The following is an 18,430-nucleotide window of genomic DNA, read 5'->3' as shown; positions in this document are numbered from 1 at the left end:
TGTCCTTACAAGAGAAACTATATGAATGAGGATGGCTGAAACAGATTTCTAGTGTGGTACTGCAGAGCTGTTATGTCTGATAGTACTTGATGCTTACCTGTAGTGTGTTATTAATAACAAAGAAAATAAAGCCTGCTGATAAAATTAGTGGATTAATAAGATGCCAGAGCAAGAGAATGGAGAGGCATGGACTGATGAACATCCCAGACTTGTTTGAGCTGGAATAGTTTAACACACCCAGCTGTGAGGCCATCTATTTGTTCAGGAACAAAACCATCTTCTGGCACACCAGCTTTATCTGCAGGTAGAGGTTCATCCAGCTGAGTACATCCTTAGGAAGGATCAGAGCCTTCTGTACAGCCAGCTAAGGGAGCCTTAGCAAGTGGTAGGTCTGTGTTTCTCAGTGTGTTCAGGCTATGTCTGGGCACTGCGATGGAAGTCTTGATTTAGTCAAACCTGTACATAGCTAAGAATCCTAAGTGGATCCTAAGTTGCCAGGGATTTTGCAGAGAAACAATGCTGGTATAGCACCAAGAACCTCATAAACTGTGGATTTGGGGTAGAAGGAGTGGTGCCTTGTTTGGTTTTCTTTTTGTCACGTTCCCAAAAGAGAGCAGAGAGCCCAAGCACGGTGGGAAGCATGCACATAGTGTTACTGACAACATCCTTGTGTTCTGTACATGGCACTAGCTAACACATTCCTCCTGTTAGACCATTGCCACAGCAGGTCCAGATGTCAGTAACTCCAGCTGATACCACTGAAGAACAATGATTTATGGCCACTGGAGATTTGTCTGCCTTTGTTCAAGGAGCACATGAAAAGGACTTGGAGATTGTGCTTGGGGTGGTCAGCTATCTAGGTCAGAAGAGGTAAAAGCTGCTATTTTCAAAAACTGTCCTTCTTTCCAGCTATCTTGTGGTTTGTCTTCTCTGTCAGAGAATATGGGCTGCTTTGTTTTTCTGCAGGATGCTGAACAGACCCCAACTCAAGCTGCTGGCTTGAAGTGTCTTTAAGAAAAGGTGGTTTGAATTAACCGTCCTAAAATATAGAACACCCTGTCCCTGAGGACACTTTGCAGTGTGTGACTGTTAAGTATTTAGTCATTAAAAGGAGGGCTATACCCAAAGTGAATTAATTCTTACTTTAGGCCCTAAAAAGATCAACTCTACACCCAGCTGTAGTCACAGGAATGCCCGGCAAACAGTGGAGTTTAAAGTGCATGGAAGCAGGACAACTAAATGGCAATAACAAGCTTTTGGTATCCAGTTAGTATTTTCTTACCAGCAGATCTCAAAGTGCTTTCCAAAACCTGGTAAGAACAAGGATATGTGGGGTTAGATGAACCCTGGAGTGAATGCTTTATTTTCAGTCACACATTCCAGGTCTCGGCTCAAATATTTTTGTGTTGGGTTCTTTCAAAAAAGTGCAGAAAGACCCTGGAGCCAGAAATACTGTACAAAACACACAGGATAATTAGCAACCTCCTGGAAACATGTGAAACTTTAATAAAACTTAAACTCTAGTTCCTTCCCACAGGTGGAGTCCAGCAGTAATGTAGGCAGTGTGCACAATTAAGCTATTTTTATGCCTCTTCATCTAAAAATGTAAGTGTTAAAACATATGTGGGTAAAGCAAATGGAAAGCTTAGACTTGCCTGTGTGCCATGCTCATTTGAACTTGCTGCATTAGCCTGGATTGCTGCTGAGCAGTGTGTGCCCCAGCAAAGGTTTTGCAAAGGGAAACATCTTCACCTACAAACCTGGCTTCTTAAAAAGCCCTATGACTTTGCAGCTCCAGAAGATACTGACTTTCCTTGCCAACTACAAAGGGGAATAAATGACTGGAAGTGCTCAAGTAATTATACAAAGTGCCTGGATCAACTTTTCCATGGGGATCCTGTAGCTACTGGTCTGATGGCTTAATAATGTGCTTCTGAAATGGCTGCTTTCCTCTGCTGTTTCTCTCTGGGGCCAGATTTCCAGCAAGGCTCCTTAGCTGCCCTTGGAGAACTGGCAGGACAGTGCTCCCTGGACTCATGCTGCCTGTGAAGGAGCCAACTGTAACTTTTCCATAGGAAAACTTGCAGGTAGGGCAGAGCTGGACTATGCTGCTCCAGCAGCAGTTTGAGAAAGAGAATGACTCAGAAAGCCCTAGATAACTTCTTTGTTCCCCACTCTTCACTGCCACTCCAGTCCCTCTGTCCTTGTCCCTCATATCTTTGGAAGCTGGTGTGGCAGTGCATGTGGGGAGTGCCCACTTTGCACCACCAGTGCAGCAATAAAATGTCATCCTTCCATTAGGAGACCATCAGCACTTGTCCTTATGGCCTGCATTAGCTGGATCACTCAGAAGCATGAGCCACCTGCTAATACCAGGCTGTCTTGTCTCTTTTCACCTGGATCTGGTCTATAGTTAGAGTCTGATGAAGTGGCCCTTTGTTCTTTTGTTCCTCATAAGTCCATTAAATCACAAGCTGTGTGTGGAAAGATGTGGTCCAGTTTTACTTTGCATGAGCTGCTTGGCAAAACACGAGGGTGAGACTGCTTTGTGTGTTCAGATATTCTAGCTGGGGAAATGGCAACTTCTGGTCCTCAGAAAGGAAAGTTGGAAGTTGTATTAGAATGGAAACGAGCAATTCAGCAGTTACATTGGGAAACAGCCATTGATGCAGGTGATCTCAGACCTTTTAAAGTACTGTGGGAAGCACTGGAGCATGGTCTTTTCCACTGTTACATAAAGAAAATCCCCATAATGGAATGGAACAGTTACAGATCAGAATGATCCTGCAATAATGTTGTTTTTTCCTCTATTTTCCATAACCACTGTCATTTCAGCCTAAGAGTCCATACACTGGGAGGATGCTATTGACTTGAGAATGGACATGTTATATAACATCTATTTTACATTTAGTGTGTTTATATAAATGCATATCTCTTATGTAACCATGTCACTAGGAAAACAGTGAGGTTGGTTGGACAAGTTGGTTTCTCCTGCCATTGCTGCTCTGCTTTGCTTGTTGATTCTTAAGCGCTGTCCCAAGACACTGCAGGTTGTACTGCTGATGTGTGTGCCCAAGTGAATCTCTTCTTTTCACCAGCTCCATTCACTTTGGGTTTTGCTGGGTTTTTTTCTCAACTGTTGTTTCTTTTTATAAATGTAATATTTGGCAGAAAGCCTTTGGTGTTGGTTGCACAAATACAGGAGTAATCTGGTTAGTAAATACTATGGACTGACAGTTGACTAGCACAGGGTTCAGTTGCTGTGCTTTTCAACTTGAAATAACATCCAGGGCAGCTTCCTCAAGTGATGTAAAAGACCTGGTAAAGAAATGCCAACTGTCAGTTTGATTTTTGGTCTGCTCTGCTCTGACATAAACCTTTCTGACAGCTCAGACCAGTGTCCTTCATATTCCAAATTAATCCAAAATTTCTCATGGTAATGAAAGGGAAAGAAATTACTTTAAAGTGCATATTTCTTGCTCTGAGCATCCTTGACTAACCCTGCAGACACCAGAGAATTACCACCTGCTCAGACATGCCTGTCTGCTCTTGATGCAACTCTTGAGCTTATTACAATGGTTTTGCCATACAAGATCTCTGGATCCAAGTCTCCATGTTGTCTGTACAAAACAGGAAATTTTTTATTTTTCATGGAGCCTTAATTTTTCTAGATTGAGGACAAAGGAACGGTGCCAAGAGGTTGAATCAGCTCAGAAGACAATTGTGTTGCAAAGACTCTTCTTCAATTGTGTCTTCAAAGACACAATTGACCAACTTCCCATAGCAGTATCTTGAACAGTAGAGTAGCCCAAAGCTTCTGGTTTACTTTCACTTACTCAAGGAAGGATCTGATCTATTGTGTGGGTATCTCTTTATAAGGTGAGAAGGAATAATGTGCCATCCTTTCTCTCCCAACTCTACAGCAAGCTGAGTTCTAGCAGAAGCAACCTCAGAGGTGGGCAGGAGGTGCAGAGGGACTGATGTAAATAATCTTCTCTGTCTCTGTCTTTGTGGATGAGATTATCTCACATTGGAGGAAGGAAGGTGATGGATGAGTCCCCAGGGTGGAACATCAGTCTTCCAGGTTTCACTTTCCTCACATCTCACTTGACCTCTTTGGGAAGTTCTCTTTTTTGTGCCATGCCTTGTCTGGGTTCTTCTTACATAGCCATCTCAATTTTCTGTTTTTGAATCCCTTCCTTCTTTGTCACTTTTTTTCTCAGCAGGTGGCTCAAACTTACTTTCTCAGACAAGGACCTGAATCAAACATCCAGGTCAACTGAATAAAAATAATAGGGATGTCATTGCATCTAAAAATAATTACAGTACCTGGTAGGTGACATATTTGACCCTGGAGTTAGTCAGCAGTCTGGATTTATTTCCAATTAGAGTCTGACTCTAGACAGAAGAAGGGGTGTCACTCCAGGAAATAATTCAATTCAAATATTTGAAGAAATCCTGTCCCCCCACAAAAAATGAAATTTCTAGTCTTGGTGTAGAGAGCAGAGAGTATAGTACAGTTCTTACCTTACATTGGCTCACTAAAGTTTGGGTACTGTTATTCTTGACAGTGGCCAGTGCTGATTGTTTGTGGGTTTCCAGTGTTCTTTCAGAGTCTTTAAGAATAGACACTTCACTCAGGAGGCTTTCTTCAAGAAATAAGAAACTCCCTTTTCTTCTGCCTTTGGAAAGACCTCAGAGCACCCACAAAGCTTTCAGCCCTCATATTTCAGTCACAGATACGTCTCCCACTGCCCCAAAGGCTCCAAGACATTCTCACATCAAGGACATAAATGTATTTGGCAACTCTTTTGGAAACATATCACGGATTTGGGCAAATCATATTCTCACTGTCAGTTCAGGTAGCAGCAGCATCCAAGTGCTGTGAGAGTTTTGGGGGAGTTTTTTTCCAAGCTTTATACTGGATTACATTATCTATTAAAAGCAGCTATTTTTAAGCTGAACTGCTGCAATGACCTGTATTTCACAACTTGCACGTATACACTGAAAAAAACATTATCTTGCACTCAAAAGGTGTTTCAGTGAAAGCTCCATGAAATTCTGTGCAAAATCTCATTATCTTCTTGCTTGGGTTTTCATTTTGTTTCAGTTTGGGGAGGTGTTTATTTCTTGGTAGCACCAGGTGCCAACTTTGGTGTTTACAATAGAGATGTGACTTCTGTCAGAGCATCACACACTTAACAATAGCTGACTAAAGCCACTCCATAGATAATATTAAGAACAGAGGAGGAAAATAATGAAATTATTCTTTTAGTCACTGGTGAATCAAGGACAGAAGACAAACACCCTTAGTTTGCATGCTCTGCCCCCGCCACTAGAAAAAAAAATCTCTTGTGACTTGTATGAGATGTTCTGAAGAAGCTTTGCATTCTCTTAGTTTGAGCAATTAAGGTAGAATGAGGTGCTGTTAAACTGATATCCATCTGGAATATTTAATTTATTTAGTAGCCATTAGAAGTGACTTAGAGATGCCCTTATCTGTGACTTGAAATAAACAGAGGAAAATAGATTGTGCGCTTTTCCTTGTGGCTTGGAGAAATTAGGGGTTTTATTCTCAAGGAGTGAAGGGGAAGGATTCTGTCTTTTTTCTTTACAATCCTTACAAACTCTAGAAGAACCCAGACTCTTGAGCAGTAGCCCTGTCTTTCTCTCTTGTTTTTTTTTTTTTGTTTTGTTTTGTTTTGTTTTTTGGGTTTTTTTGTTTGTTTCTCCAGGAAATCTCTCTTGGAGAGCACAGGAAGCAGAAAAAGCCAGCTTTAAACAGGTTGTAGTTAAAAGGCTTGCAGTGTTCAATCTGTAACCAAAGCAAGCCCAGCTTTGCTGGATGCTAATTTACTGACAAGAGTTTCCTACTAAACTTTCTTTTCCATTTTAATCAACGAAGTTCCATTTTCTTGATGGTTTTTATGTCACAAATTCTTGCATTGCTCAAACAGTCCTTCAGGAAAGGCATGGCAGGCAAGAACTCATTTCAAATGTAAAAATACTGAGAAAGAGGAGAGTGAGGGGAACTATAAATAACCACTGAGATGTCAGAGTCTCAGTCATTTTTTCCTCTGCAAGTCAGCTTTAGCAGTTAAGGTCAAGATAACATTTCCATGTCAATGGTCAGTTACATCAAAATTCTAAAACAGGAAAATTGAATGGAATTTTTGATTTTTTTTTTCTTGTATTGTGCACAGATTTGACCAATTTATAGTCTCTTTGGTCCGTCAGCTCTGAGTTCCAATGTTATTTTGGTTAAGCTTCTTGCCAGAGTGGCAAGCTTGGATTGGAACATTTGGTTTATTAAAGGCTATGAAATTAAATTCCTCACCAAAAGAAAAGGAAAAAAGCCCACTTCTTGCTGATAGTCACTTCTCTGTTTCCTTTGATGTGGTTTAGTTTGACTTGAATTTTAGTCTAACAATTTGCTACACAATTCTGTTTTGTTTTCACAAAGTTCTAATCAGCTTAAACTGCAAGCAGTTTGAAATGCCTCTCTAACAGCTTCCTTGGTATTGCTAATTAAGCTTGAAATCTGTGTGTTGTCCACAATTGTATCTAAACAAGGAGGAGAGTGTATCTGCTCGATGTTTGCCACATCTCCCAGCTGCATGTAATTCTGCTGCCTGTGCAGAAAGTAATCACAACAGGACAGAACCTTTATTTAGGCAAAACTCCCAGGGCGGCATGCAAGGTCAGGCACATCATGTTTTGAGGAACTTGGTGGTGAGAGCACGTAGGGCAGGCAGAGCTACATCAACAGCACAAAGGCTGGGAGTGCTTGGGAATAAGGAACAGCACTTTGTTCAACAGATCCCTGAATTATGTATGGTCTGTAGGTGCTCTCACCTGATGTGTGGGTGTTAATAATAGATAAAAGCACAGGCTATCGAAACCTGCCATGTATTCCCCCTGTCCCTCGGGGGCAAAGCTAATAGAATATCATAGTTTTATCATACTAAGGTTCACTTCAGTGGAAAAAGAGTTCTAACAAATCCTCAAACACATCTTTCTGCATTGGGCAAAGCCATGGGCTGGTTTTGCCCTAGGCAGGGACCCCCGTGTGTGAAGCAATACTAATCTGCTGAGGTATGGCTGCTGTTCTGACACAGCCCAGGGATTTCCGCGGTAGCTCTGTGCCAGTTCGCCTCAGCTGCAGGAGCCTTGAACAAACTGTTTACCTCTGACATTCTGAGAAGGATTTTGAGGGATTTCCTTCAAGTTAGAAATCTTCGAAAATCAGCTTCTTGTGCCAGGCATTGCATTATGCAACATCTTGGAGTGAAGATCTGGTCATGCACTTAGGATCTCCTTGGACTGAAGGAATCAGAGATGGAAACTGTCTTATCAGATCATTCCTCCCTGCCAAGGCAGGCTCATCTCCTGTACTCTGCTGGTGCTGCTGTGCTTTCCAGATGTTTTTCTCTCCAGTGCTCCAAAAGCCTGTCCCAGCTTCCTGGTTGGATGTTTTCTGGGCCAGTTGCAGTCCCAGTGTGGAGTGACCGTGACTGATTTCACGTGGTTCATACCTGGTGTGTGGTGTGATGGCAGTGCTAACAGCAAGAGTGATCTCTGCTTGCCAACATGCACGTGTCAAATTATTGAAGGGACTGGAGCTGATTACTAAGATATTTAACAATGTTTCTTTACATAGCAATTGCTAAGGGTGCTTTGAATTGTTTGGCTTGCATGTAGTATTCCATGCAACTATCATTATTGTTGTTGAAAAAAATTCATATGCATAGACTTTTTTTATTCTCTGTGCTATTTTAAGGTCAACTGTAAGTTAGAAGCATTTCCCCAGTATTAAACTACTTTACTTTTGCAAATGGCTGTAGCCACATTGGGGTATTCAGTATAACAGCCCAGGTTCTTTTCTCTGGTGGTGCACCACCCAAAGTTGATCTTTGAGATGTGCGCAAGTCATTACATATAAAAGGAATTTAATATTTTCTGTTAATTATATCTTGTTTCCATCAAGTAACCATTTAGGCACACAGATTATTTCACAAATATTTATCAAATCTAACAATATCCAGTTTTATGTAAATTCTACAGCCAACTGGGGCACAGAACATGGGAATGCTTTGCCTATGGCAGCTACTTGGCTTAAAAGCCAGAAGTCCAGTCATTTTATCTTCCAGCCTACCAGTTCAGAGGACAATTCTCTCATTTCTTACCATCATAGACTCTGCTGTTTTAAAGAGACAAAGATCTCTGTTGTCAGAGCAAGGAATGTACAGAAGATGAGTAGCTTTGAGTGCCAGAAATTAGTTAAGTAATTTCCAACACAGGGCTTCTTGTGGATTTTTAGCTGGAAAGAGTCAATGTGGCTGTGGTCGGACATTGAGCATAATGCAGAGCAGATTGTTTAACCCTGAGATTGCTTCATCACTCTCAGCTTGGTGGTGCTAGAAAGGGGTGCAGGTCTTATCTAAACTGGCACTGAGCATCAGAGTAGTCACCCAGTCCCCGCCTCTGCTGCTCTAAACATTAATTATGTTCAGCATTAAAAATATAATTCTTTCTGCGGGTAGTATGGCCATCTTGTGTGCCAGCCAGGCCCAGCAGCCTTCTCCGAGTTTCCTCTGCAGCCTTTGGCGTGCTCAGACAATGGCAAAGCCATCCCTCAGCCTACACTTGATAAGAAAAATGGAGCTGCTTCCTTCTCTCACTGTAGAGCATATTTTGACATCTGCTTATCATTTGAGAAGCAGTTCTCAAGCACTGTTCCGTTTTCATCATGGCTTTTCTGCTATTGCACATTTGTGGACTCAGTTGCATGCCATTGTTATCTTTGTTACTAGCATAAGCCATGAAATACATCTGGCCTTTCTCTAATAGCTATAGGGCAAGGGGAAGGGACTCCTCCGTCCTGTATGCTGAGAGGACTTTCTGCCAGATTCACCTCCAGCTGTTCTGAGTCCAAACTACAAAGCTGAATTCAGTTTTCCTGACAAGAAAAGCAAATTCCAGCAGGGGAGAAGCATGCCAGCCGTGGTATTGCTACTGTGCTGGGAAAGCCACTGAAAACTGAGATGAATGGAAGAACGATTTGAAAGGCACTGAATACAGTAACCTCCAGGGCCTGAGTCTGCACTGTGCAAGGGGAAGCTGTAAGCACAGCTCAGCCCCATTCCCAGCATGCTGGTAACATTGCAGGGTTGCCCATGTAATTTATTCTCCTATCTTCCTTGCCATCTCCCAGCAAACCAAGCTATACCATCTAAAGAACAGCCTTACTGCTCACCACTGTGTCTGAATTAAGCTGTCAAGGTCAGTCACATCTTTTGCCCCAATACACTGAAACAGCTATGGCAGCGTGGTCTGAAGGTCAGAGCACCAGCCAAAGGTACTTCTGCAGTGCTCTGCCTTTTGGAAGTGCCCTCAGAGCAGCAAGAAGGGAGTGCCACCCTCTGCTAATAATGAGTCCAGCTGGTCAGGTGAAGTGAGAAGGATTAACTCAAGCCCAAGTTGTCTCCTCAGACATGCAGGAAGGAATTTCATGCTGGCTATTAGTGACTTGAATGTAATGTTTGCCAATATTTAACCCATCTGTGGAGATAACAGCTGGGGAGCCTGGGTTTTCCTTTTCTAGAAATAATGCCAAACAAGTGTTTGAAAGTGTTGAAATTACATCTTGACACTTAACCTCTCCACCACTGTCTGCTTTATATTTAATTTATAATACAACTATATATTTTCAGACCCAAACCCTAAATGAAACCATTTGCAATTATTTTGAAGTGCAGTTTTTCAATAGACCTGATCTAATTTGAGGTTTATAAATTCACCAGGCTTCTTGAGATTAAAGTGTTCTGTCTTCGCTTAAGTATGGAAACATTTTAAAGCCTCAAAAAATATCCCACAAAGGGGAAAATGTCTGCTGCTCTGCTCTCCTCACTGTCTGAGGAAATGAAGGATGGAGTCACAAGATTTAAAGCAAGTCACTTACCACACTTTACTAAGTTACAGTCCAACTATAGTATTTGACCATGTGTCTGTTTTTAGCACAACAGTCACATTTCATTCGTGCAGCTTAAAACCATCTCCCCTGCTCAGTCAGTTCGAAAAGTGTGTTTCTTCTGCAGTGCTTACAGAAAGTGAGTTTGTGTCCCTGTGCATGAGTTGCCAATGTAATTTATTCCAGCAACTTCCCTCCCCTCTCCCATGCTCATGTCCCTGTGCGTGAGCTCTCCTCAGTCTGCTGTTCAGAGTGCAGGAGACATTATTTATGTTCATTAGAGCTTGGGATGAATTGCCAATGCAGAAGAAGCAATGGCTAATCTGTGTGGCTTTTCTTCTGCACTCATTGCTGGGTCATTGTGGGAGAGTCCTTGTGCTGGCCTGATATTGTGAGTTACTGCTGTGCCCCAGGTTTGGTTAGGAGAGGTTATAATCTGCAGTATTAGGGCAGTGGGATGAGCTGCAACCCATGGGCTGTCACTGCACCTCTGGTCCCCAAAGCTTCTGCCACCCTGCCATCTGAGATGTGAGGTTTTCAGTGTGTGAAACACTCCTCAGCTCCAGCCTTCTGTGGCTCTTGATACTCAGAAGTCTTTCCCAGCAGTTGGAGTTTTTACTTTGTGTCCCGTATTTAAATCTAAATCTGCAGAGCAACTCCCTTTGGCTTTCTGTGGTTTCTGAAGGGACAAATATTGCTCTAGGGAGGTCAGCTCCAATCACTGCTTGCTTGATCCTTGCTTCCAAGCAGCTTGTTCCCACTTTGCACTGATTGTACTATACATGTTTAAGTCTCTTAATTTTAACTTGCAAGATGATTCTGGTGTCCTGGTCATTATAGTTGTTTGTATTTTACTGTATCTTTGCTTGGGGTAATTTTTCTTTTTGGTATTTAGGGTACATTATTCTCCCCTTGTGAGATTCTGTTTCTTTGCCGTGGATGTACTGCCCTCAAGAGACATGGACCCAGAGTCAGCCTTAAACATTGTGCCAACCTTCCATTTAGAAATGGATGGCTCCTTCCCTATGCTTTTCAAAGCCAAAAAAAAATTAGTTGGATTTGGAGACACAAGGGCACTCCCTGCCTCTTGGCCAAAAATATGGGAAAAGAATGGTAAACTTTACCCTCAGCCCACACTAGATTTGTGGTCTATATTCTTATGACATGAATGTGACCACAACCCATAGGTCTGATGTTTCCTAGCTGTTTGTCATATTTCTTCTTTGTGCCTTGCCTTAGATCTCAGTGTAGCTCATCAGATGCATTCAGCTCTACCTGTTGATAACAGAGCAGGCTTGCAACAACAGCTGGAGAGAAAAGAAAAAAAATAGACCTCTTAGGCATTTTTTTTCTCCTGTTTGGCTTTTGGAGGTCTGAAAGCTCCAGGAGGTGCTAGGAGAGTTAGACTAACTGTGAAAAAGGGCAAAATCAAGATGCCAAACTTACAATCCTACAAGGATGCTCTTCTCATAATGTGCAGAAATACCTTTGTGCAGGTTGTTAGCTGCTGGGGCAGCACTTAGGCATGTGGGATAACCTGATTAAAGAATCAAAGAAAACCCTGGTAGCTTCACAGGCCAAATCCTGCCTTACAGCAACCTGATGTCAAATGGGCGTGAATCAAGGAAGCTTTCCCTTGGGCATCATCTGGGAGCACCTTGAAGGGGAGGGTATGAGCCATGAGCCAGCCAGGGTTCTAGCAAGGAGAGAGACTTAAGCAAATACACTCCCAGACAGGGAGTGAGCTGGAGTCTGAAAATAATGACTTTGTTTTTCCTTACTGGTACAGACTTGGAAGGATGAAAAGAATAAATTTCTCAGGTCTGATTTTCAGGTTGTATAGAAGGCTTAATCAGGAGTTGGTTAATTTATAATGCCTGTCTTACTTAGCTGTGAGAATGTCAAACTGTGACTGAGCTGAGATTTGGGAGCAGAAGATGAGTGTTTTCAGAAGGTATGATCCAGCAGAGTGATTCCCTGCTGTCCTGGTCAGTGCAAAGTTTCCACCAAAATCAGCCTTAACATGGGATGTCAGACAGATTGGTTGTACTGATCCTTTGTGGGCTTAAACTCCGTGTGCCCGAAATGCGTCAGCAGGAGCTACATCAGACCCGTGGTGACAGCAGTGCCAGGCCACGCTGTTTGGTGGTGGGCCCCTCTGCAGCGTGGATTGCTGGTGCCTGCTCTGGTCACAGTCCTGGGTGGGCTGCTCTAGCAGATCAGGGGAAATGCTGAACAGATCAGTCCCCAGTGGAAGTAAGCCACAGAATTCCTGGTCATGTTGTGGGGGATCAATATTTATCAGAATTCAAAACTCAGTCAGAAAGGTTTATGGGAGAAGCATCCACTTGAGGCGAGGTATGGGGAAGCCAAGCTCTGACTCAGGAAGTGCCTAAACCAGTAATCGGTGGAGACTGGAAGCAAATCCCAAGGAATTTCTGTTTTGCTTACTCTATTCTCATACTTTGGCCTCTGTTGTTGGCAGCTGTTGGAAATGAGGCAAGCAGTGACTTGGTGAGGCAAATGCTCCATACTTGTCTGTGTTCAGAAAGTTTCATGGCAAATGCTTCACGAATGGCACAATCTTCCATCAGTATCCGCAGGTATCCTGCCTTCCCTTCCTGGCAGAAAAATGCAGAGAACCGCATGGATGCAGACTGAGATGATGTGATCTGCTTATGCAGAGCAAAATGGTAAATCTGCCAGGTTATTTCTCCATGGAGAAAATTATTGACCTTGCTTTTTCTGGCACACCAGCCACCGTTATAATGATGATGATGGTGACAGCAACCAGACAGAAAGGCCAACAGTCATTCTTTCCTGCCCATTATTACAAGGTATAAAGTAAAATCCAGCCTGTACTCAATGCTAGTCTGGCTGTGCTCTCCTTACAAATACATGAGGCAGTTCTTAAACGGGTTGAAATTCGGGACTTTTCATATTGACCTTTCCAAAAACAATTCTTCTGATCCTCTGATAGGAACTCGTGTATTTCTATGTTTGTACCTTACCAGTGACATGCAGCCCAGAGATAATGTCTGAGAGCAAATATGAGAGTGTAGAACCTTCTGAATTCCTGGATTCATCTCCTTACAATACATTTTGGTTGCACATGTAAGGAGTGGATTTTGCCCCTGAGAAACTGGCTCAAAGAAGCAATAACAATGCAGTCAGTCAAAGCACCACTTTCTCTCGGAATTTTGTTGCATGGGGAAGCAGAACTTTAGCCTTCCTGTGTTTGTCAACAAGATCTGCCTTTCAGCAGCTTTCTATATTTCTGTCCTGTTAGGTTTTTTCCTTTATTTTCCCACCCCCTTATTTCTGTCTATCTAAATAATAATCAATAGTGTAATGATAGATTTTTCTATCTCACCCAAGATGCAAACATTGCTTGATAACATTATTTGATAACTTCAGGTCCATCAAGCAAGAATAGTAGGTGAAGTTTGCTTTTCAGAAGTCCAGTGAATTTACCCAAATCAGATTTATAGTTTGCATCTTTGTGGTTTGCACCATCCATTCATGGCATGTGTCTTTTAAAGTGCTTACTTTGAAATGGTGAGTTATCCAGTTGGTGTCAGAAGGACTGGTGTGGCTCACAGACAACCATCTGAAATGAAATTATCTTGGTGTTTCTATAATTAACTGCAAGGGTAAGTGAGGGTTGAAAGGAGATGAATCATTCAATGGACTCCACTTGAAAAGTGGGAATTTTTTTGGCTCCAGCACTTTAGGTGCAGGCTAGTATGTAAAACCTGTGCAGCAAGGATCATGGCCTCAGAGCTGGCATTTCACAGTCATTATCTCAAACATCTTAGGCCAGAGATAAATAAAGCATTTAAGTCATCCTAAGCTCCTGTCCTTGCAGATGCTTTCCTTGCAGCCGCTGCTTTGTTCTCTGCCCAGACTTAGCAGGATTCTCTGTGATGAGAGAGGAAGATCAAGATCTTCATACAAGGCAGATAAAGATATTTTTATGGGATCTGAATTGGCAAAGTAATTAGGGGGTGTCTGTGTAGCCCCAGGAGTTTGCATTTCAGTTTAGCGCTGCCCTCTGTGGTACTTGTCTCTAATGAACTCTGCTGCAAAAGCTCGCTCTGACTGGGCAGTGCAGAGGCAAAAGCCCAGGAGTGTTGGCTGCACAACTCCTTCATGTGCTCCTGGCTACAGAAGCTGCTGTGTCTCAGATAACCCACCTGATGAGCCATCTCTGATCACTTGTCAGAGCTGCTGAGAGAAGGCTCTGGTTTGTGTTCTCACACTGTGCTAAAGGCTTGACCTAGGCCCTGTGCTCCCTGTGCTGTTATCATACTCCTTGATAACTGTTGACTGTACTGCACTTTATCTAGAAGAAATGAAAAGAAGGTACCTAAAGCTTCCAAGCAGACCAGCAGCAGCCTCCAATCCAGCTGACCTTTGTAAGTGTCCTGCTGAGATGGTGCTCATATCTGTTGTGTATGTTTTCTCTGCAGAATACACTGGAGAAGTGCAGTGTCTGTGAAGAGCCCATCATGGAAAAGATCCTCCGAGCCACTGGGAAGGCCTACCATCCCCACTGCTTCACCTGCGTGATGTGCCATCGCAGCCTGGATGGGATCCCCTTCACTGTGGATGCTGGTGGCAACATCCACTGCATTGAGGATTTCCATAAGTAAGCCTAAGCTGCTGTCAGTGCTCTTCTTGTTGTTTTTGTCTTTCGCCCCTTAACTGAGCTTTCAGGAAGCTCTGAACCCTATGCCACTTCCTCCCAAGGCTCTTAAATAGTAGGAGAGCTTTGCTCCAAGCAGGCATGCAATGGCATACAAGGTTAATTGGTTAGAGGATGATTCTGCTTGATCTCTCTTTTGCGTAGAGCTGAATTGAGGGATAACCTCTGTGTCCCTCTGTTTCAAGTGCTCTGCCTTCCCCTTTCTCTTCATTGCCTCTACCTGCACTTTCACATCGCCACCTCCCTGCCTCTTCCACTGAGCAATTAAGAGAGGTCCTGTCCTCCTGTGCTCTGCAGGTGTTTGCTTACCTGCTAGAGGGATCTCAGTGGCCACAGGCTGTTCACGGCTCCTTTTGTTTCTAGTGGCTAATTAGCTTTTTAAAGCTACTAAAAATACAGCCCTGGTAATAATTTATAATGAAACTGCTATTTAAAGTAAGTTGAAAGGTATAGCTGCAAGTAATTTCTGTCACTGACACACTACCACCCCCATCATCACAACTAATCTAGGGAAGACAGGTAGATATAATCAGAGCACAAATGTTTGCCCTGTATGGAGAAGACAGATACATTACACCCCTCAATTAAAAGATGAAATCAATACTGACAAATGTGAGTTTATATCTCAACCATTTACCTCTTAATTTCTAAGCAGGTAGACTTAATTAGAGCCTCATGACATCAGTGTGTGGGTCTGAAAGCTCAAAGAAGCTGACTGATTTGACAGAAAGGGAAGCAGCCACAATTAACTGGCATGTTAGAATCCAACAGCAGGATGTTCCCTGTAGCTCAGCTAGGCTGGGTTAATTGGCAGCTGCTGTGCTGCTCTGCCTTTCTGTGCCACTGGTTGTGTGTAAGGTAAAATGTGGTCCTGGGCACAGGCCCAACAGGAGTTTTATGCACCACTCAGTCACCTGAAGGCTTTCCCTCACACCCCCTCAACAATTTGGAGAGTGCCCCTTCCAGAGCTGCTTTCAGGAGAGCTGATGTCCCATACTGAAGCCTTTTGGCAGTGACTGCCTATGGACCTCGGGGCTCTGAGAGTGGCAAGTGGGAGGCTGTCAGTGCAAGGAAGGACATAAAAATCGTTGAGTGAAGGATTGAGGGGAAGGTGATGGGAATAGCACAGGACCCAGTGCGACACTCAGAATGTCTTTGGCCAGCCACACATTTTGCAGTACTTTGGCCAGCCTAGTTTTAATTGATTAGGGATGACATGTCCTCCTGATCTGGAGGTTGAGTGTTCTACATCCACATCCTCTAGATAACAAAACTGTAGCTGATGCTCACACTGTTACTCAGCTACCCCCTGAGCTCAGGCCCCACAGTAACAGATTACATCCCCTGAAATCTGCAGGAATGATATCAGGATCCTGAGAGATATTATTTGTCTCATAATGAATTACTCACATTAGCCTGAATAACGAATGTTGAAGTATTTTTTAAGTACCAAGTTTGAGCTAAGTGGCACAAGCAAGGGCCTGCATGAAGCAGCACATAATTAATTGCCATCACAGCTCTGGTCATATCATGATCCATTTAAGTAATTTTTCAGAGCACTCGTTATAGCCACTGTTTAATTCATTCTTTCATTAGATCACAGCTACACAGGCATCTTTCATCTGGTGCCAGTGAAATTAATATTTTTCTTTATTCCTAGTACAGATAGATTTTTTTTTTCTTTTCCAAGATAGTTAATTCTGAGGTGGTTCCTGTGACAGGCTGGATGGCAGAGTCAATCCTTACTAGGCATTTTAGAAGAGAAGGGCCTTTGATCTCCTTGTGTTCTGATGTTTGCCATAAGCTTTGCCCTCTGTCACTCCACAGCTCCTGACTCTGGCTCTCATTACATGGCAGCGGATTGTGTGGGTGTAAGTTCCTTCTTGCGGGCAGAATTTACAGCCAGGAAACTGGTACCAGTAGGTTTTGAACTAAAATAGAGAATGATTCACCACAAGCCAAATGTTCCCAAGCCTAGGAGCAGAGGTGGCCACTTCTCATGGGACCTGAGGGGAGCAAAACCAGAGGGAATACAGAACTTGGGTGAATTATCCAGAAGGGCATATGGTAAGCAATAGAAGGGAAAAAGAAAGGGCTGTGCTTCTCTTGGTCCCTGAGGTGACCCCAATTCAAGTCAGTCTCTTCATCCAGTGAGATACTGTCACTATAAAATTGGAAGTCAGGCCAACTGGAAAAGAGAACACTGGGGTCTCTGCACCCAGACCTTTTGCCTTGTAAGTCTGGACAACACCCTGTTGGATGACTGAGCTGGGTTTACATGGAAGATGCAGCAATTCAAAATACAGTCAGGGCATCAGAATTGCCCTGATGCTTTTTGTCTGAGAGTGAGCACAGCCAGAAATGTGCTTCTATGTGCATAAGTGGGTAAGGTGGCTTGAAAGTTTAAACTAGATGACATAAACCTCAACAAAATAGTGTTGGTGTAAGGCAATTCTTTTTACCATTTCTTTTCAGACTTTTAAACTATTTGTTCCAATCTACAAATTTTAATAGTTTGATTTTTGTTTTCAAGAGATGGTCTTGAAGCAGATCCTGGTCATCTTCCTAATCTTGGGATTTGCATAGATTTTCTTAGAAGCTGAGGGTTATGGCAGTGCTGAGGTGCCACCATCGAGGGTCATTCAAAAGGTACTTTAGTTGTTAATTAGGGCAGGCAAAGTGCTTTGCTGCCTGTCAGAAGTTCTGTAAGTCCTTTCCTAATAAATGTTCTTTAATATCCTACATGCCTGAAATTGCCTTGTAAGACTAAAGTGCTACTGCCTGTTTTTTCCCCAGGAAGCAGCTGTGCAGAGCTCCAGCCTGTGCTGTGTGTGCACATACATGTGTGTGTGTTGGCACAAATTCATACATTTCTGGCTGGCTGGTCCAGTTAACAAAAACTTTTTCTCCAAGTTTGAGGATGACTGTGCCTGTCTCTTGCTCCCTCAGGAAATTTGCCCCCAGGTGTTCTGTGTGTAAGGAGCCCATCATGCCAGCCCCGGGACAAGAGGAGACCGTGCGCATTGTTGCCCTGGATCGTGACTTCCATGTCCAGTGCTACCGGTGTGAGGTTGGTATTCCAGGCACGGCAGGGACGGAAAGCAAGGGTTGGCTTAACTTCATCACCACCTCATGTTGCCCACATGGCAGGCAAACCTCTACAGTCAAATTACTTCATTGACTTCAGCAAGGAAGGAATTTTTCCTCATTTATATCCATGCAAATGAGAGGGAAATCTGGTCCCTTGTTTATAACAGGTTCATTAGAAGAGCAAAAGAATGTGACTCAGGCAATTAAGGCTTAATACTGGAGAACTTCATCAATTATTGCCTGGACACAAACGTAGCTCATCTTTATGTTCTTAAAATGAAAGCTAATGTATGTTAGGATTTGAGCAAGATTGTACAGGAAACTCGGCATATGTGTTGAAGAATTTTAATGGACACATAAACATGATCATTCTTGTTTTGTGCAATGCTTTTTGTGCTACTTTTCCTGTTCAGTTTCATTACACACTTCATGTAATTTTGATGGTAAGAGTCTGAAGACAGAGAATAAAAATCACCTTAAAGCAATTAGCATGTGGGAACAGCTGTGTGAGGGAACCTTCAAGAATTCTTCAGTGCTAGTGTTACTTGTTGGATAATACATCAGCCAGATGGCAGGGTAAGAAAATGAGACCAAATATATTTCATATTGCAGTTGCAGGTTTTAATAACCTTAATTGGAAAGAAGGATGGACTAAGGTTTAA

At 42.9% G+C, this 18,430-nt stretch overlaps 1 protein-coding gene across 13 annotated transcripts in view; it reads left to right on the top strand.

Moving 5' to 3' along the window:
- Window positions 1-18,430, top strand: part of LPP (LIM domain containing preferred translocation partner in lipoma) — a 332,729-nt gene that overhangs the window by 298,469 nt on the left and 15,830 nt on the right. For all 13 annotated transcript variants that reach the window (XM_072933649.1, XM_072933640.1, XM_072933648.1 and 10 more), the window contains 2 exons: window positions 14,443-14,621; window positions 17,628-17,748. In XM_072933649.1, coding sequence (XP_072789750.1) covers window positions 14,443-14,621; window positions 17,628-17,748 — 300 coding nt within the window. The remainder of the gene's footprint in view (window positions 1-14,442; window positions 14,622-17,627; window positions 17,749-18,430) is intronic.

Source organism: Taeniopygia guttata, chromosome 9 (genome assembly GCF_048771995.1).
Source record: "Taeniopygia guttata chromosome 9, bTaeGut7.mat, whole genome shotgun sequence".
In the NCBI taxonomy this organism is placed as follows: Eukaryota; Metazoa; Chordata; class Aves; order Passeriformes; family Estrildidae; genus Taeniopygia; species Taeniopygia guttata.
Note: the sequence above shows the minus strand (reverse complement) of the source record. Positions and strands in the feature narration are given on the sequence as shown.